This window comes from Prosopis cineraria, unplaced genomic scaffold, assembly GCF_029017545.1.
Source record: "Prosopis cineraria cultivar Desert tree isolate PC_DT_omini unplaced genomic scaffold, ASM2901754v1 PC15, whole genome shotgun sequence".
Classification (NCBI taxonomy): domain Eukaryota; kingdom Viridiplantae; phylum Streptophyta; class Magnoliopsida; order Fabales; family Fabaceae; genus Prosopis; species Prosopis cineraria.
Genome location: NW_026555346.1, coordinates 5,768,595 through 5,784,342, shown reverse-complemented (window position 1 = coordinate 5,784,342; position 15,748 = coordinate 5,768,595). Strand labels below are relative to the sequence as shown.

The 15,748-nt window shown below is 35.8% G+C and overlaps 3 protein-coding genes across 5 annotated transcripts; 1 reads left to right on the top strand and 2 right to left on the bottom strand.

Moving 5' to 3' along the window:
• Window positions 1-28: 28 nt before the first annotated feature.
• On the bottom strand, window positions 29-1,836 carry LOC129294370 (peroxidase 16-like). Its single transcript, XM_054932686.1, has 4 exons — window positions 1,316-1,836; window positions 996-1,193; window positions 660-825; window positions 29-580 (listed from the first exon to the last, which is right to left on the bottom strand). Exons 1-4 carry the CDS (start codon window positions 1,529-1,531, stop codon window positions 174-176), a joined length of 987 nt encoding a protein of 328 aa, XP_054788661.1. The 5' UTR covers window positions 1,532-1,836; the 3' UTR covers window positions 29-173.
• A 1,218-nt stretch (window positions 1,837-3,054) lies between these two features.
• On the bottom strand, window positions 3,055-8,049 carry LOC129294369 (uncharacterized). 3 transcript variants are annotated; one of them, XM_054932683.1, is made up of 13 exons: window positions 7,918-8,035; window positions 7,411-7,515; window positions 6,611-6,659; window positions 6,487-6,535; window positions 5,797-5,867; window positions 5,537-5,595; window positions 5,320-5,412; window positions 4,548-4,605; window positions 4,259-4,395; window positions 4,124-4,180; window positions 3,793-3,890; window positions 3,505-3,713; window positions 3,055-3,429 (listed from the first exon to the last, which is right to left on the bottom strand). In XM_054932683.1, the coding sequence occupies exons 1-13, from the start codon at window positions 7,990-7,992 to the stop codon at window positions 3,383-3,385; spliced, it is 1,107 nt and encodes a 368-aa protein (XP_054788658.1). In that variant the 5' UTR covers window positions 7,993-8,035; the 3' UTR covers window positions 3,055-3,382. The 3 variants fall into 3 exon arrangements, with proteins under 3 accessions (XP_054788658.1, XP_054788657.1, XP_054788659.1); XM_054932682.1 differs by having other exon boundaries at window positions 3,055-3,403; XM_054932684.1 differs by lacking the exon at window positions 7,411-7,515 and having other exon boundaries at window positions 3,055-3,403; window positions 7,918-8,049.
• Window positions 8,050-12,051: 4,002 nt separating this feature from the next.
• On the top strand, window positions 12,052-14,863 carry LOC129294368 (uncharacterized). The gene has a single exon (XM_054932681.1). The coding sequence runs from the start codon at window positions 13,061-13,063 to the stop codon at window positions 14,318-14,320; it is 1,260 nt and encodes a 419-aa protein (XP_054788656.1). The 5' UTR covers window positions 12,052-13,060; the 3' UTR covers window positions 14,321-14,863.
• The last annotated feature ends 885 nt before the right edge of the window (window positions 14,864-15,748 follow it).

Below are 15,748 nucleotides of genomic sequence, written 5' to 3'. Positions count from 1 at the left end.
AAACATAACACTTTGCTCTCTTGGCTAATGATCTCAAAAGAAAATTATATTATAATTCAAGTGGTAAAGCTTGCATGATAAAATGGAAACACTCTCGATGGCCAACAAAACTAAAATGAAGCAAATCGCTAATGAATTTTAAAGAAAAAAAGTAAAGAAGGAAGGACGGTGATCTAGTTTACCATGGTACAATCACGCCTAATTTCGCCCTGATTTCCTCTTTTGACCCCAATCCGTCCTAGTTTTGTCATGGCAGTAACAAAAGCCTGATCAAAGGCTGTGCTGTTGGATGCAAACAAGTTAACCAACTTTCTTGATCTTCTATCGGTAAACAAGACTTGATCAGAAGTTAAGAGTCCTTTCCCTTGCCGAAGATTCTTGAAATACTGATTATCAAATATCCAAGGCGTAGTGGGGTCCAAGCTTACGGCTACTCTGGGGTCTACATTTGTTGGACACATTTTCGTGAGCTGTTTTGCATAACCCAAATCAAGTGTTGGATCAATTCTGCTCCTGCTTCTGAATCTGTAAATGCGTCTAGAGAATTGACTGCAGTGAGAGAAACCTATAGTATGTGCTCCTGCAACAATCCATTTCAGTTCAGATTACAGTCTGTATCCAAGTAGTACCTTTTCTTCTTTTCATTATAAATGAAGTACCTGATAGAGCAACTAGATCTGCAAGAGTGAGGCCATGTGAAGCAAACATTGCCTTCAGCTTTGCTAATTTGAAATTAGCATGAGGAATGCTGTGTCTCACACTGGCTTTCGAGGAGATTCTCCCATCAAGCCGTCCCAGCTCTACTGCATAAGACGGTCCTCCTGTCTGCAATCAGTTAAAACTGTACGCAAAATCACAATGCTATACTTGTACTACTCTCTGGACAATGACTACTCATTCTGATTGATTTGATTGAACACATAGAACTTTTCTGCAATTTTCTTCCTTGTTTTGGTTAACTATGTCCCTAGGTAACAAAGGGCATGCTTACTTACCAGTGTAATAACATCCCTCGTGGCCAATGCCAATATATCAGCGCATGAAACCTTATATTTGCAGCCAGGAACACTATCAACTGCAGCCTTGGCTTTGATCAGAGTGTCAAACCCGTCACCAGCCAGTGACAGATCGATAGGATTGTCCTTTTCTGCTGCACCGTTTCTCTTAGCCAGAATCACAGAGGCATCACATCCCTATCCACACACACACACACACACAAAATTTCAATGCCAAAAGTTTTAGATGGATGAACGAAAACGGGAAGAAGAGGAAGAAGAAGAAGCCAAAACAGAAGAAGAAGAAGAACTTTGCTGACCCTAACAAAGCAGTCATGGAAGAAAAGCCTAAGTGTAGCAGGTGCAGTTACTAATGTCTGCTGAAATTTCCTTTCAACTGCGGTTCGAACTATTGACTCAACATCTGGGCATGTGTTTCTGTAATAGTCCACTTGAAGTTGGCCAAAACTTGTGGCTATGAGCAGCAGAAAAAGCAGGCTACCAAGAAACAAAACGAAGCTACTCTGGAAACTCATTTTCTTGTGCTGGTTTTGGATTCAGTACTCCACCATGGGTTTATTGGTTGACACTGAGCCCTTAAATAGTCAACATTATTTTGTGTAGAGAATCGTAGAGGGTTAAGAATTTGCCTGAAACCGACCAAGAACTACATACCAACAGAATTTGCCTTGGGAGATCGTGTAAATATTTTAATAATATCTGACAAAGCACTCATTGCTATGCTGCTTAATAATTTTTATGAAGAGGTTGCAGTGGAAGCTCTTGGATTGGTGTAATATCGCAAGTGCGTTTTAAAATATAATAGTCACGAGAGAGAGTTTTTCTGGTCCCTGATGACTGACATAGCGTGTTTATTTCTGGCATATAATACTCGTTCTTTTTGTTGGATACCTCCAAACTGAAGATAGTTGGGTTGTACATTATCTCCGAATATTACGAATTGGCCAAAACTGTGTCATTAAGCTGCCATTAGATGTACCTAGTTTTTTTTTTTTTTTTTTTTAAAAGAGCATGCTTTAACTGCTACAAGGTGCGTTCACCACTAGGCGTTTGCAGCACTTACTGATAGGGATTCCATTATCAAATAGCTCAACGAATGGAAGAATGACACTGGCCACTTTCTCATGTGCCCTCCTTATCTCTCTCTCAGCACACAGAAGGAGACGCATGCTGAGACATTCGCACTTCCAGAAGTATTGCCTATCTTGTGGATACTTACAGGGGAAATGACATTGAAGGACCTTAGATAAAAATACACTAAAGACTCCAAAGAAAAGTAAAATGAAGGATCTAAGTCTTGGCGAGTTTTAGCTGTAAATTGCAAAGATCACCTGTAAATGAGGAATAGTACAGCTGACTTGTGAAATAAGCTAGTCAACCATCAAGACTAACAAAAGATTTTTGAACATTTCACAAGATTAAAAATTAACTATCTATTTTATCACTGGAATGATATTTCCCCCATTTACAACTAATTATAATAATTTCCGACTAATCATTAGGAATTTATAACTCCCTCACCACAAAATCTTGGACATGGTATTTCTTTCGTTTGCAATTTACGCTTACTAATTTATAACTATCTTGAGCAATTTACAATGGATATTGAAGAGTTTACTACTCAACTTGCTAAAATCTAAGTTCCTCATTTGTACCTTTCCAAATTCCAGAGCCTTCAATATGTTCTGGTGCCTTCTGCGGTCCTTCAGTGTTATTTATCCCTACTTACTGTTCTAGCACCTCACCTTTAGATATGGGGTGCTTAAAAGCTTTTGACACTTTAATTGAGGCAGCTAGGTAGATGTCTACTGTCCATTAGCATAGGCTGCGTTTTGCACACTACGTACGTAGCCCTTCATATTTAAATTTTTTTGTCTGGAATCAAGAGATTCCACACCAAGTACATAGTATTTTAATCTACTGGAACTGTAAAAGTTACATGGAAATGCTAGTAAATAGTTAATCACATTTAAAGCCACCCCCATTCCCTCGTTCAAACACTAGAAAAAATCCCATGCCATATATTGCAAGGAATGCAAACTATGAAAGAAAACTATAATTGAGAAAACACTTCATTTTAATTACATTTTAGAGGTATGAGTTTTGTTATAATGGAGAATATGTCTCCACCAGCCTACCGAACAAGCAATACAACAAACAAGAGTAGGTATTGAGAAATCACATGTGGTGCATGCCAAAATTACATAAAATCAACTCTATCCAAATCCACTTTGACCAAGTAATAACTTGATTTTTCTGCTACTCGAACACCATCTCCACCAAAGGTTTGCAAAGATCCAGACTGAAAGCAAGGCTCTAGGAATTTGCTTATTGGTTAAACATCTGCTGAAGAGCATGAGGTAGATTCAATACAATCTCTGCATACGCTGCAAACAGGAAGCAGAATATAACTCTTCAGATTGACACATAAGCTGTATGGCCAAAAAGGGAACATTAAGTTCATAGAAATGAATCAACAAAGTTATACCTTCTGGTAAACTCATGGTTCGTAAGGCATCCTCTGCATAGGTTAGGCGAACGGGAGGGTTAGTTCCAAGGGGTCCATCTTCCTTCCTGTTCAAAGTAGTTGTTGCAGGAGTAATTTTCTTGGATTGGTGCATTGGCCATGCTAGCACTCTGATTCGAGTTGGAAGCACAGAGATAAGATCCGCATATCTAAGGCTGACAGTTACCTTGCTGCAAAAAGAAAAAGAACTTTTTTCAACACATTTTCTAATCACAGTTTCTTAGCATCAGATCGCAGGGAGACCCTCACCAATCAAAATCGTCCAGCACAAATTCAATCATGTGGTAAGGAAGACTATGATACAGTTCTCCAATTTGATTTCCATAAAGTTCCTTTATAAGTCGTACCTGTATAAAGAAACCAAATGAATGTTCCCATATTGTTGGTGTGATACAAATTGATGATATCATTATTTAGTCTATACACTTCTCTAACTGCACGCGTGACTTTATAAGTGGATATTCAGCTCTGTATCCAACAGAAAATTCATGCAGAATATGAAGACGATATATTCTTGTTCCCAAAAAAATCAAAGTTTCTCTCAATGATCACATAGTAGAGACATACATGGGTAGTCTACCTGTTCCCGTCTATCTACATATGCTTGCAGAAGATCTCCGACATGATCTATGAATGTCTGAAAGCAGATCATTGAAACCAATGCTTAGAAGATTGGAAAAAAAACCAGTAAAGCCAACAAAGTAAATTGACCAACCATTGCATTGGATGAAAGCAGATCATTTTCTGCTTCGCGTATGGGCAGAAAAAATGGAACTGTGTGTTCAAGAACAGTCATCTTTTCAAGAAATGACTTGCTCTCAAGCACACAATGGTACAACTCACATGGTTCTCCTGCCAATACATGAAAAGTTATCAAAGACACAATTGAGAGGGAACAGTAATGTAGAAAGATCCAGTCTCCCCCTTTTAAATAATGGCGTCATATTATGCCAAAACAAAGTGCCAGTACTGCCAGGTCCAGTAAATTTTTTAATTCTAATTACCAGCAAAAGATGTCTCATATTGTATGCCAATTCTAGCCCCTTCCAAACAGCAAATTACCTGCTTCCAAAAACTAAACCAACATCAAAGATAGACACAGATAAAACTAATCTAATCTAAGTACAGAAACGGTATTATTTTTCTATTGAACTCCTGTAAGTGCCAAATGAGAATACTATAACCTACAATACTATACTATCTATGCTGAGTATATTTCCTCAATTTTACCAAATTGATCTCAAAAAGCGATAGACTAATTGAGTCTGACCATCTATAGTTGACTAACAGGCAGTAGTAACATCTTTATCATCATTGAAGATCCACAGCTATCCAATGGACAATCAAGTCATTAAAGGTGTTTCCGATATAGATTTGACTCCTATTACTTCTTTGAAAGAGGGCAATCCTCAGCTAACCTCATTCTTCTCATTCAGGCCAAAGATCAAGACAACAGATATAATCCAACTCATCACTCGCGCACATCCTAGATTTAACATGTTTTCACGCACAGCTTACATATGCATATCAATGGATGACTGTCAAAGTTTTTGAATTTCATACGTAACCGCAACTTCTAATCTTCCTCCTCTCATCATCAACTGACATCCCTTTCAAAAGATACTATCCAGTTTTTTAAAAAACTTACCAGTTTAATTACATGCGATGTAAGGTAACAGTCAACTGCTATTGAAAATTAGCTTTGAAGTTATCAAGTCACAATAGTCTCATCAAATGCTGCACGATTCAAGCATGCATCACCAGAATATTACTTGCCTTGTTTCCAATTTTATAAGTAATTTTTTCCTGAGGGCATTCCAGCATGTTAACATCTCCATGCATTGCCTTTCTATCTACCTCCATATGCACCTAACAAAAGCATATATCAATTTGTCAAGCATTTGACCATGCATAATTTAAACATCAAATTTTGATGGTCAAGGAGACTACTGAACTCAAATATCTGAAGATGAGTAAGTCAACAAGGCTGTACCCTCTCTCGTATTGTTGCTAATAGACCATCATTCCACTGTTCGCCATCTAAAGTTACCTCTATTAAAATTAAAAGGAAATAAATTTTTTATACATCAGAAATTGATAAATGGCTGAGAATAACAGATGAGAAATTCCACAAATGAATAAAGACAAAATGGTGAGTAGCTCAGACGAGTATGTTTCAACAAACCAAGCTAGATTCACATCTCATAAGTCTTTGTAGTTAAAGATTCTAGTTAACACGAAAATCAATGTTACCTTCAGTTTGAGATGCTCGTGCAGCTTCAAACTCTTTCTGTAGACGCTCATATATCATCTTGTCAGAATCCCTACAGACCCAGGAACATATCCAAAAACACATCATTACTACTGCGTACACACCCAATCATTATTCTAAAATAATCGCCCTATATGTTTACATGAGAGTAATGCATTATTTCATTCATCAGTGAAAATAGATGAAAATCACCAAGTCTGAAGTGACCAGGAAGCTCATATTTAGATATTTAGGGGCTTTGAAATGTTAAAAATAATCCAAAATGCTGATAGAAATAATCAAAAAGTGAACGAACATAATGACCTTTGGAGAATTACAATATGTAAATCTTGGTAAAAATACATCCATTGTAAAAACCAGCCAAACAAGTGGGTATTTAAGTCAATATATGGTTAACCTATAAATCACTCTCAAATTTCACTCCTATCAAACTGAAACTTCATAAATTAAAGGGGGAAAGGAAATGATCATGAATGCACTTGCAGAATAAACTTTAATTTTGATATTTTCCTCATTCAAAACTTTAAAGTGTATTTTCTAACCCTCCCCCACCCCAAGAGTTAAAGGGAAATTCAAAGCACAAAACTGCCTAATAAACCAAACACGATTAGCAACCTGGTAAATCACAATCAAGGCAAAAAAAAACTCATGCACCTCCAAGATCTTTGTACCTAGAAAGACGCTCAGTCAATTCTCCGTGCCTTTTAAGCAAACTTGCAACTGTCATGAAATAACAAGACAAACTTCTAGGTCAATCACAAAATGGAAGCAGCACTGATGAATACTTAGACTTACATCTAGCCCGTGTAGTCTCCAGTTGAACATCATCATCCTGCATAAAATTCTGATTAAAAAAAAAATCATTAGAGGCTAAACTTAAAAACCATAGTAATGTCATGAAATGGTTAGCTTCATGATCAATAAATTAAAGCTGACCTTTAACATTGAAAGTACATAAAACCAATAGTGTTTAGATTGAGTAAAAGAAACTTGATTCCCCTTGAACAAGGTCGAAAAACCAAACCTTGTTGATAGAAAAAATCACACCGGGAGATCTACCCCTAATTGGGCATAGATTCTGCCCCAAGTCTCATGTAGGATCAAGCAGATTCATGAAAAAAGAAAATTAGAGCTTTCATTTTCATTCCAATAAATCCCATCTTTGTTTCATTTTTCTATTGAATCAGAGTATTCGAAGCAAAAAAAAATAACAGGAATACTACTTCAATTCGAACCAAATATGTACACGCACTATCCAATGCCAAACCAGAAAGAAGATATAAATGGAAAGAATCATCGCAGCACAATTCAAAACTCCAGACTTGATGATATCATAGCTTATACTCTAGCTGCTTGTTGCCCCAGCCTTACCTAGAGATGTTCTAGTGATCTTGAAATGCCAAGCAATCAATTACATAAATGAAAAACCACCGTGGGCTTTCTAGATATATTTGGCAACAATAGTCGAAATTTTTTCTCTTAAATAAAGATGATTCCAACAGAGGCAAATCAAAGCCTAACGCTTACAAGTCAAGGGAGTTTAGATCCCATAACCATCTATAGAATTGGCTTAAAGCACTGTAAGTTAAACAAACATCAATAATAGCGTCTCCTTTCTGTGTTTCCTTCCTCCAGCTAAAACGGACCATAAAAATTGGCAAGTGGCAAAAAAACCAGAATTGACAGCGAGAGATGATAATCTGCAGCAGAAAAGGGAGTTACTTTTTCCTTTCCATTATCGTTTACAGTATTACTCAGAAGTTTCTACCATCAAGTAAAGTCGTAATCCTTCATGGAGTTTATGTTGACATTGAAAGACAGATATTTACATCAACAACAAGAATGCTAGGTTTGGTTTATATTGTGATAATTGCAGCTAATCAATATCCACAAGGATGGCTCAGAACACACTTCAGTCGATCGATTCCATAACTTATAAGACTATGTTTGCAATTATCTCCCATTATGTTTCACTTCTGTACAATTATTTCATCAAAGCAAAGCAATTGCACAACTGCCGAAACCCACAAAAGCCTGAAGGAAGAAAATAAATTTACAATCGTGGGTATAACTTATAAGAATAAATGGTTAGTGAGATAAACCTTGCGAGTAGAATCACCGGGAAAAGGGTATTTTCTCGGTTTCTTCCTCAGAGATTCTTCGATGTCACTCTCCATTGCTCTGCGTCTCCAGCGAATGATGGAGAGGAGGGAATCCCATAAACCTGGTCTGGGTCACCGGAAGTAAAATCTTTTAAAACGCCCAAAAAAAAAAATCCATCATTTTCAAAAAACAAGTAAATAAATAAATAAACATTTTAAATGTTTAAGATAACATTAATTAGTGTCTTTTATTATATCATTATTTTTAATATTTTAATAATTAAATATTAAATTATTATTAGTAATAAATACAGTTATTTAGAGAATAGAAAATTAAGAGGTACTATTGGGAAATTTAAAAGATTATGACATGTTAATTACTCCCTCCATTTAAAAATATAAGATATTTTTAATTGAATCTCACTTCTCAATAAAGTAATTACCCAATTTTAAATTAATTATATCTTTTTATATTTATTTTTATTAAACACTTTGCAATAAATATAAAGTTATTATCAATATGTACACTTTAAAAAAAATCAATGATTACATCTCAAAAGATTAAAAATATCTTATATTTTTTAATATCTATCTTTTTAAAAGATACTTTATATTTTTAAACAGAGGGAGTATATATTTTTATGAGTGTGCTGGGAACTTTAAACAAAATTAGAGAATTTGTTCATCGTTGATGATTACATCGTTGGTTGCCAATTTATTTTGTTTTGTGTTATACTTTCCTTTTTAATTTATATTATGTTATTTTATATGTTTGGAAAAATATTTATTTTATAATTTATTTAACGCCTTTTTTTTGACATAGTCAAATAATCATTTTATTGGCTAATAGTACCAGCTGTTTCAAGATGTTAAAATTTTACTTCAGGAGGTGTCTCGTCTCATAATCCCAAGGTTATTTTTTGTCCCAAACGGCTTGATAGGGATATTTTCAGTGTAAATTATTAAAAGAATGAATGTTTGAAAAAAAAAAATGGCACACATTTTTTTAACAAATAACTAATTTATTTAACATATGTGAATTAGTTATCTAGTCTGTACATTTACGATTCAAAGAGCAAAAATCAACATCAACATTGATGTCCATTAACTAATACTGGTATCATTCAATGTCTTTCACTTTCTACATGAGATAGCTGAGGTTAAAAAATTTCCCTAACCAATGATACATCAATGTTTTATGCAAAACCTACAATAAGACACATTATTTATAAATCAATATCAGCCAATCTAATCGTCTTCTTGTTTCACCGGGGCTGTCCAAGGACATGAATGCAAACACAATTATTAAGCCCAGAAGATTGACGTACTCTATCCCTGTTTTTCTTGTATCCTGAATAACCTGACCATTAATAAAGGACACAGCTTATAGATGTCTTTTTTTTTTTTTTTTTGGTGTGGCCTTTTTTCAGTTTCCGCCGTGAAATATTAGTGACCTTTTTAACAAATGGACCAAATGGGGAGTCGCGCATCGAGCTATACCCACGAAGGACCAGGCCACTATTATTTAATTTTAACAATTTTGCACTAATTATATTTTTATTTTTAACATTGTTCTTCTAATTAATTTGTCTTCCTCCCATTTTATTTTTTAAAGATTATTATCTGTCATGTATCGTACACAAGAAAAATGTAGTTTATATATTAATTTCTACAATTTATTTTCCAAATTATATTATATTTATATGAAATTTCCAATAAATGAATAAACAACTACTTTATTATATAAAAAAATAACGACAAATAAAAATCAAATTGGTTTCCAAATCGAACCACGCACTTGTTCCATTTTTTCTCAATGGCTGCCTTAGAATCCTCGATAGTTGCACCCTTATTTCAGTGGTGCGAATTTTGTTATATTTCAAATTTCGAGTATCCTTTCAGTGTATTTCTTGAACATTTTATTTACCATATATTATATAAAGAATTTTAAATTTTCTGTTTTTTTTAAGGCCGGAGGTCAACATGATTTAATTCATAGTTCATCGAGAATTATATTAGCGACCTTTCTTAAATTCTCTAGTATATAAGTCTTAACAATGTTGATTGAAATAAATAAAGTTCATATGAGTTATCATGAATAAATGTGAGAACTACTTTTATATTTCAATGGATTCTATTTATAAGTAGAGAAAATAGATTTTTTCAAGGGTTAAAGAGTAAAATGCTTCAGAGTTTTTTTTTTTTTTTTATGAGGCACTTGATATTTGCAACTTTTGATAAAACAACTTCGCTCTAAAACTTAAAAAAAAAAAAAGCAATGTCATCTCACTGTTAACTCTCACAAAAATTAACTGTTAAGTCTTGTGATTTGACACAATAATTTTACACATGTCATTTATTCTCTTCTTCCTTCTTGTTCTGCTTATTCTTTGTCCTCTAACAACACAATTGATTTTGAAGCTTAATGAAGACTTGTTATTACTTCCACATCAAAACCCAAACCCTCGTTGGAAAACTTAGAGACAAGTCAGACTAATTTTTCAATGTTGCTCTTGAAAGCAAAGCTACTAAAATCCCTAAGAACTTTGGTCGAGAACTCAATAAACATCTAAAACTTAAAAACACTTACTGATAAGCTACATCCACAAATATTGAGCACAGATACACTCCTCTGATGATCACCGCGACCATGGACCCCTTCTTCAATAGTTGGCATTAAGGAAGCCAATTTTAAACTCAATAAGCACATCAAAACCCCAGTGCCATCAACCTATTGTTTGGTGTTAATAGTTGTGCTTATTATTATAGCACTTAAAAGCGTCTCTTCGCCTGATCACTTTTATACCCAATGCCACATGCTCAATACCTCCATGCCTTAATTCAACTAGCACACCGTCCTATGATGTAGGCAAATTCATTGTGAGCTGTGATTTAAGCTTTAAAACGACTTGGTACCACGATGGAGAATAAGGACTATGTCTCTTTTAAGCTGTATTATATTATCCTTTATTTTACATCATGGCAATTTAGAGTTTTGACTTTGAGAGTGAGTCTGGACTTGTTGGTGGCTATGCTATCATTGTTGACGATGTTGTGATGAGTTTTCATTGATGGATGGCTAGCATTGAGGTGGTTGATGAAGAGAACAATTTAATTGAATTTTGGTTTATTTATAGATATGGACCTCAAAGAAGCTTTGGAAAGCCTCAGATCTTTGAAGTGTGCACTGAAAAGGAGGAAAGAAATAATCTGAGATGGTGACTAAGCTTGCCATGTCAATGTTTCCTTTGGTCAAAAAATATTGTTTGATGATGAATTAATGATAGGATGACATTGTATTTTTTTTTAAAGTTGGATGGTGTCATTGCTCCACTAAAAATTAAGGATATTAAGGACCGTGGTAAAAATATTTTAGGATAAACTTACCATTTAACTCCCATTTTTAATAATAGTTATGAGATATATTATTAATTTTTTTTATCACAAGCTTTACCATATAATTCCATTAAGTATAGAGAGAAATTTATTATTAAAATATGTAAATTTAATACGAATGAAATTGGAAGTTTATTAAATTCTTAAAATTAGTCAATGAATTTTAAGATTTTTATTGATTTCAATAAAACACATTAAAAGTAATTTTGAAATAAAAATAAAGAGTATATTATATGATAAATAATTATCCCCATTGAGAAAAGTTAACCCACTTTTAAAAACTGAGCACTCTCTCTTGTGTTCCTCATTGTCCCCGGCTATATTTTATCACACGGTGGCTTTATTATATTGATAAATTTTCAATTATTGGAATTGCCATTAATAAAAATTTAAAAAACACAGAGTATATTCCCCCCCGCCAGTGAAATTGTCCCCGGCTTCTTGCTCGCCTGTTGTACTTTAACTAACAAGATGAAACGGTTTAAACTCAAGCGTGCTTGAGAACTAGCTGCACTGCAAAGCTTTAAAAGAAAAATAATAAGAAGAAAAAACCGAATTTGGGAAACGTGATTGAATAGAATCACCTAAGATCTTTTATTTAACTTAAAAAACTCTAAGAAAATCAGGAAAACCAGGTTTGCTAATCATCATTAATTAAATTAAATTTCAAATTAAACTTAGCGATACTTGAAAATAAAATAAATATATTTTTTAATCGGGAAGAGGAAGACCGGGAGAGAGGGATACCGAGAAAGACGAGTGCCAAAAAAGAAGAAAAGAGGGATAGTAATAGCAGCGATCGAGCTTCACACAGCGAAGTTCAGCACAAATCTGCAAGCAAAACACCTCAATCGCAGAAATTTATAGAATTTCGAGAGAGAAAAAGGAAAGGAAAGAAAAAGTAAGAGAGGGCAAGAGAGAGAAACAGAGCGAGGCTTAACCGGAGGAACTTCAAAGATTGGAACGCAGTTTAGTGAGGTTCGATTTCTATGCAATTCCTTAACCTCTCTAAGGTCAGGGCTCAATCAATGCGTAAACCCTTTCATTCTCCCCATTACACCTGCAAGCTTTAGACTTTGCTCCTCATTGTGCTTCGTTCCATTGCAATTCGTGTTTTGTTGTTCTGTCGGGACTTAATTTTGTCCAACTCACTGATCTTCTCCCCTCAACTTCAAATTTCGTTTCTGTAAGTTCAAAGCCTTTTGAGTTCGGTCAACCAATGAGAGTTTGAAGTGGTGCAGTGATGTGATGTTAGCTTCGTGCTGTTCGAGACAAGCATGGTGTTTTCGGACCCGAGTTTGATGATTCAAACATAGGGTTTTGATTTACCATGACATTCAATTGATTAAGTTTGATTTGCAGAATTTTGTGCTTGGACTTTGCGAGTTCCGCTGTGGTTTGATCTCTAGGGTTTTGCTGTCGGGAAGATTAGATTTGGCTTTGCATTGTGTGGTCTATTGGTGCCTGAATTTGGGAATTTTTTTCCTTAAGGGCAACTATTTTCCGGGTTAGAATTGGAATTTCCTATGGGGCTACTTAATTAGCATGACTTGTGCATCTGGTTATTCTGCCACGCAGAGCTTGGCGCAATTTACTTGTATTCAATGATATGGGGGAGGGGAAGTTTAGAGTTCTGTGGAAACAGAAATGCAACCCCAACAGAGCTCAAGGATTGATTTGATTTAATTTACTTGTATTCAATTTACTTGTGAATCTTTAAGCAGTGTATGAATCTTTCTATCGAAAAATGCAACCCCAACAGAGCTCAAGGATTGATTTGGGTGAAATAAAAGCGCAAATGGTAAAGAGGATTGGTGGTGATAAGTCCAAACGGTACTTCTATTACCTGAACAAGTTTTTGAGTCAGAAGCTGAGCAAGAATGAATTTGATAAGTTCTGTTATCGGTTACTTGGGAGGGAGAATCTTCCATTGCACAATCATTTTATGAGATCAATTTTGAAGAATGCATGCCAAGCCAAGACATCTCCTCCAATACCTCCATCTGGTCCCCTGAAGTCTGGAACACTTGCAACAACGATATCTCCTGGTAGAGAAGATGGGCATGAACACAGTAGTTCCAGCTTCCAAAATCAAAGTCAAAATGTATCCATTTGGTCAAATGGGGTTTTTCCAGTGTCCCCGCGTAAGATGAGGTCCGGGATACGTGATCGGAAGAATAGGGATAGACCCAGTCCCCTTGGACCAAATGGGAAGGTTGATTCCATTTCACACCAGTCCCTAGGTACAGAAGACAGTGGTAGTAAGGTTGATATGGAGAATGGGATACTTACTCCTCCATGTGATTACCAAAGACCAGTACAGCAACTTCAAGCAGTTGCTGAGTTGCCTGAAAGTGAAAGGCGGGATGCAGTCGAGCGTTTGGCTGAAAAAGCAAGAGTTCATGGTAAAGGGCTGCCCGAGTTATCAGTTGTTGAAGATGGGGAAGAAGTAGAGCAGTCAACCCACTTATCTAGACGTCCCTTGCTAGCACCACTTGGAATTCCGTACCACCCAGCAAGTGAGGGTGGAGCACGCAGAGCCTTGCCTGTGGTTAGCATGGGTGATTTTCTTAGTTGTTATGATAGTGGCTGGTTGTCTGACACAGAAACACTGAGAAGGCGCATGGAGCAGATTACCACAGTACAAGGTCTTGGAGGTGTTTCCATGGAATGCGCTAATATGTTGAATAATATGCTGGATGTGTATTTGAAGCGTCTAATTAGGTCATGTGTTGGCTTAGTGGAAGCTAGATCAGCAAACGAGCCAAGGAAGACCTCTTCCCTGAAACAGCAGATTCAGGGTAAGGTCATCAATGGCCTGTGGCCAAGTAATAATTTACATGTGCAGAGTGCTGGTGGATCAACAGAACCCATGCTTGATCGCAGACCGCCATGCTTGGTATCTCCTGTAGATTTTAAAGTTGCCATGGAGTTAAATCCACAGCAACTAGGAGAAGATTGGCCGTTGCTATTGGAGAAAATTTCTATGCACACGTTCGAGGAATAACACTTATAAGATTTGTCTTTCTAGGCCAAAGTTGGGTCAATTTCTTCTGGTTCGACAATGATAGGTGATCATCAGCATTCTCATTCGTGTTCTCATTGCCAGGATGAACCAGATGACTGCAAAGTTCTGTCTCTTCCAGGTTAAAATACTGGGCTTGAGCTCTATTTTGCCTTGTCTTTGCTATTTGTAGGGCCTGGATGGATCAGAAATTTATTTAACTGTAACCAGGGGTACCAACAAAGAGCCCATATTGGTTACACTGTTGTATGTTTAGCATTGGTGTTGGCTTTTGTTTGCCATCCCCAGAGATATCGAGCTTTTTGTTTACTCTAAAGTTGATGAGAAGGAAAAGTAAGAAAGTTTTGCAGAGTTACTTTTGTGGCTGGGATCAGGGAAATTCTCACATGTATAAGAGCTGCAAAGTTGCTGTGTATGTATTTTTAGAATCTAAGGATTGTTTGAAACTCGATATCAATAACACATTAACATATATTAAAATTGCCTCGATGATTTGATTTTTTATGTTTGAAATATATGATTGCACAGATCCCTGAAATGGTGTTTTGTCCTCTAATTTTGTTATGGAAGGTTGTAACTTGTACTTTACAGAGCATATTAATTTTGATGACAATAAATATAAAGTGTATGTCAGCCTTGAAATTTTCAACATCTTGTGTCATTAAAGTCACTTTGTGAATGATATTTGGGATATCTTATTCATTTGAAGTTTTATTACTTTTGGTTCAGTCTCCGCTGAAATGAGACATAATTTTTTCCTCAATGAAGAGGCTAAATTATAAGCTGCTTGGCGTCTAAGTTTAAAATCACCAATATCAACGTATCAATCATCACTCAATCAATCATCATCAATATCAATATGTGTGTGTATATATTCATGCAGTTCATAAGGAGCAGTGTGGTTCCAATTGGTTTGTCATGCAATGCAGGGGACTAAAATCTAGTTATAAGTAGAGCGAGAAGGCATGGAATTCGAATTCAGTACACCTTCATGTGGATATTGTGGGCATATATCTAATTCGTCGTGGGAAAAAGAAGAAAAGAAAGAAGTCTTTACTCTACTTCACACCTGACTAAGCCTTGCTATGGCATTATTGTAAATAGAGTGGCCATATGGTAAGCGAGTGAGTCGCTGAGATTTTTGTGTAGAGATTATCTTGGTGAAGAATTTCTGTATACTGGTTTGAGCTGCCGCATGCAAAACCACTCAATGCTCATTCAATAATTGCAATTGTTCAAGTGATGTTGTTCTGTTTGTTCTTGCTCTGAAACCCCCTGATAGTTGGAAGGCTAACGCTAATTCAAACATGGTTTGATTCTTACGAGCGTGGGTTTTTTTTTTTTTTTGAACGACTTGCGAGCGTGGTTACGTGGACATTCTTGTGCGAAACCACAGGAAATGGAGGCAAG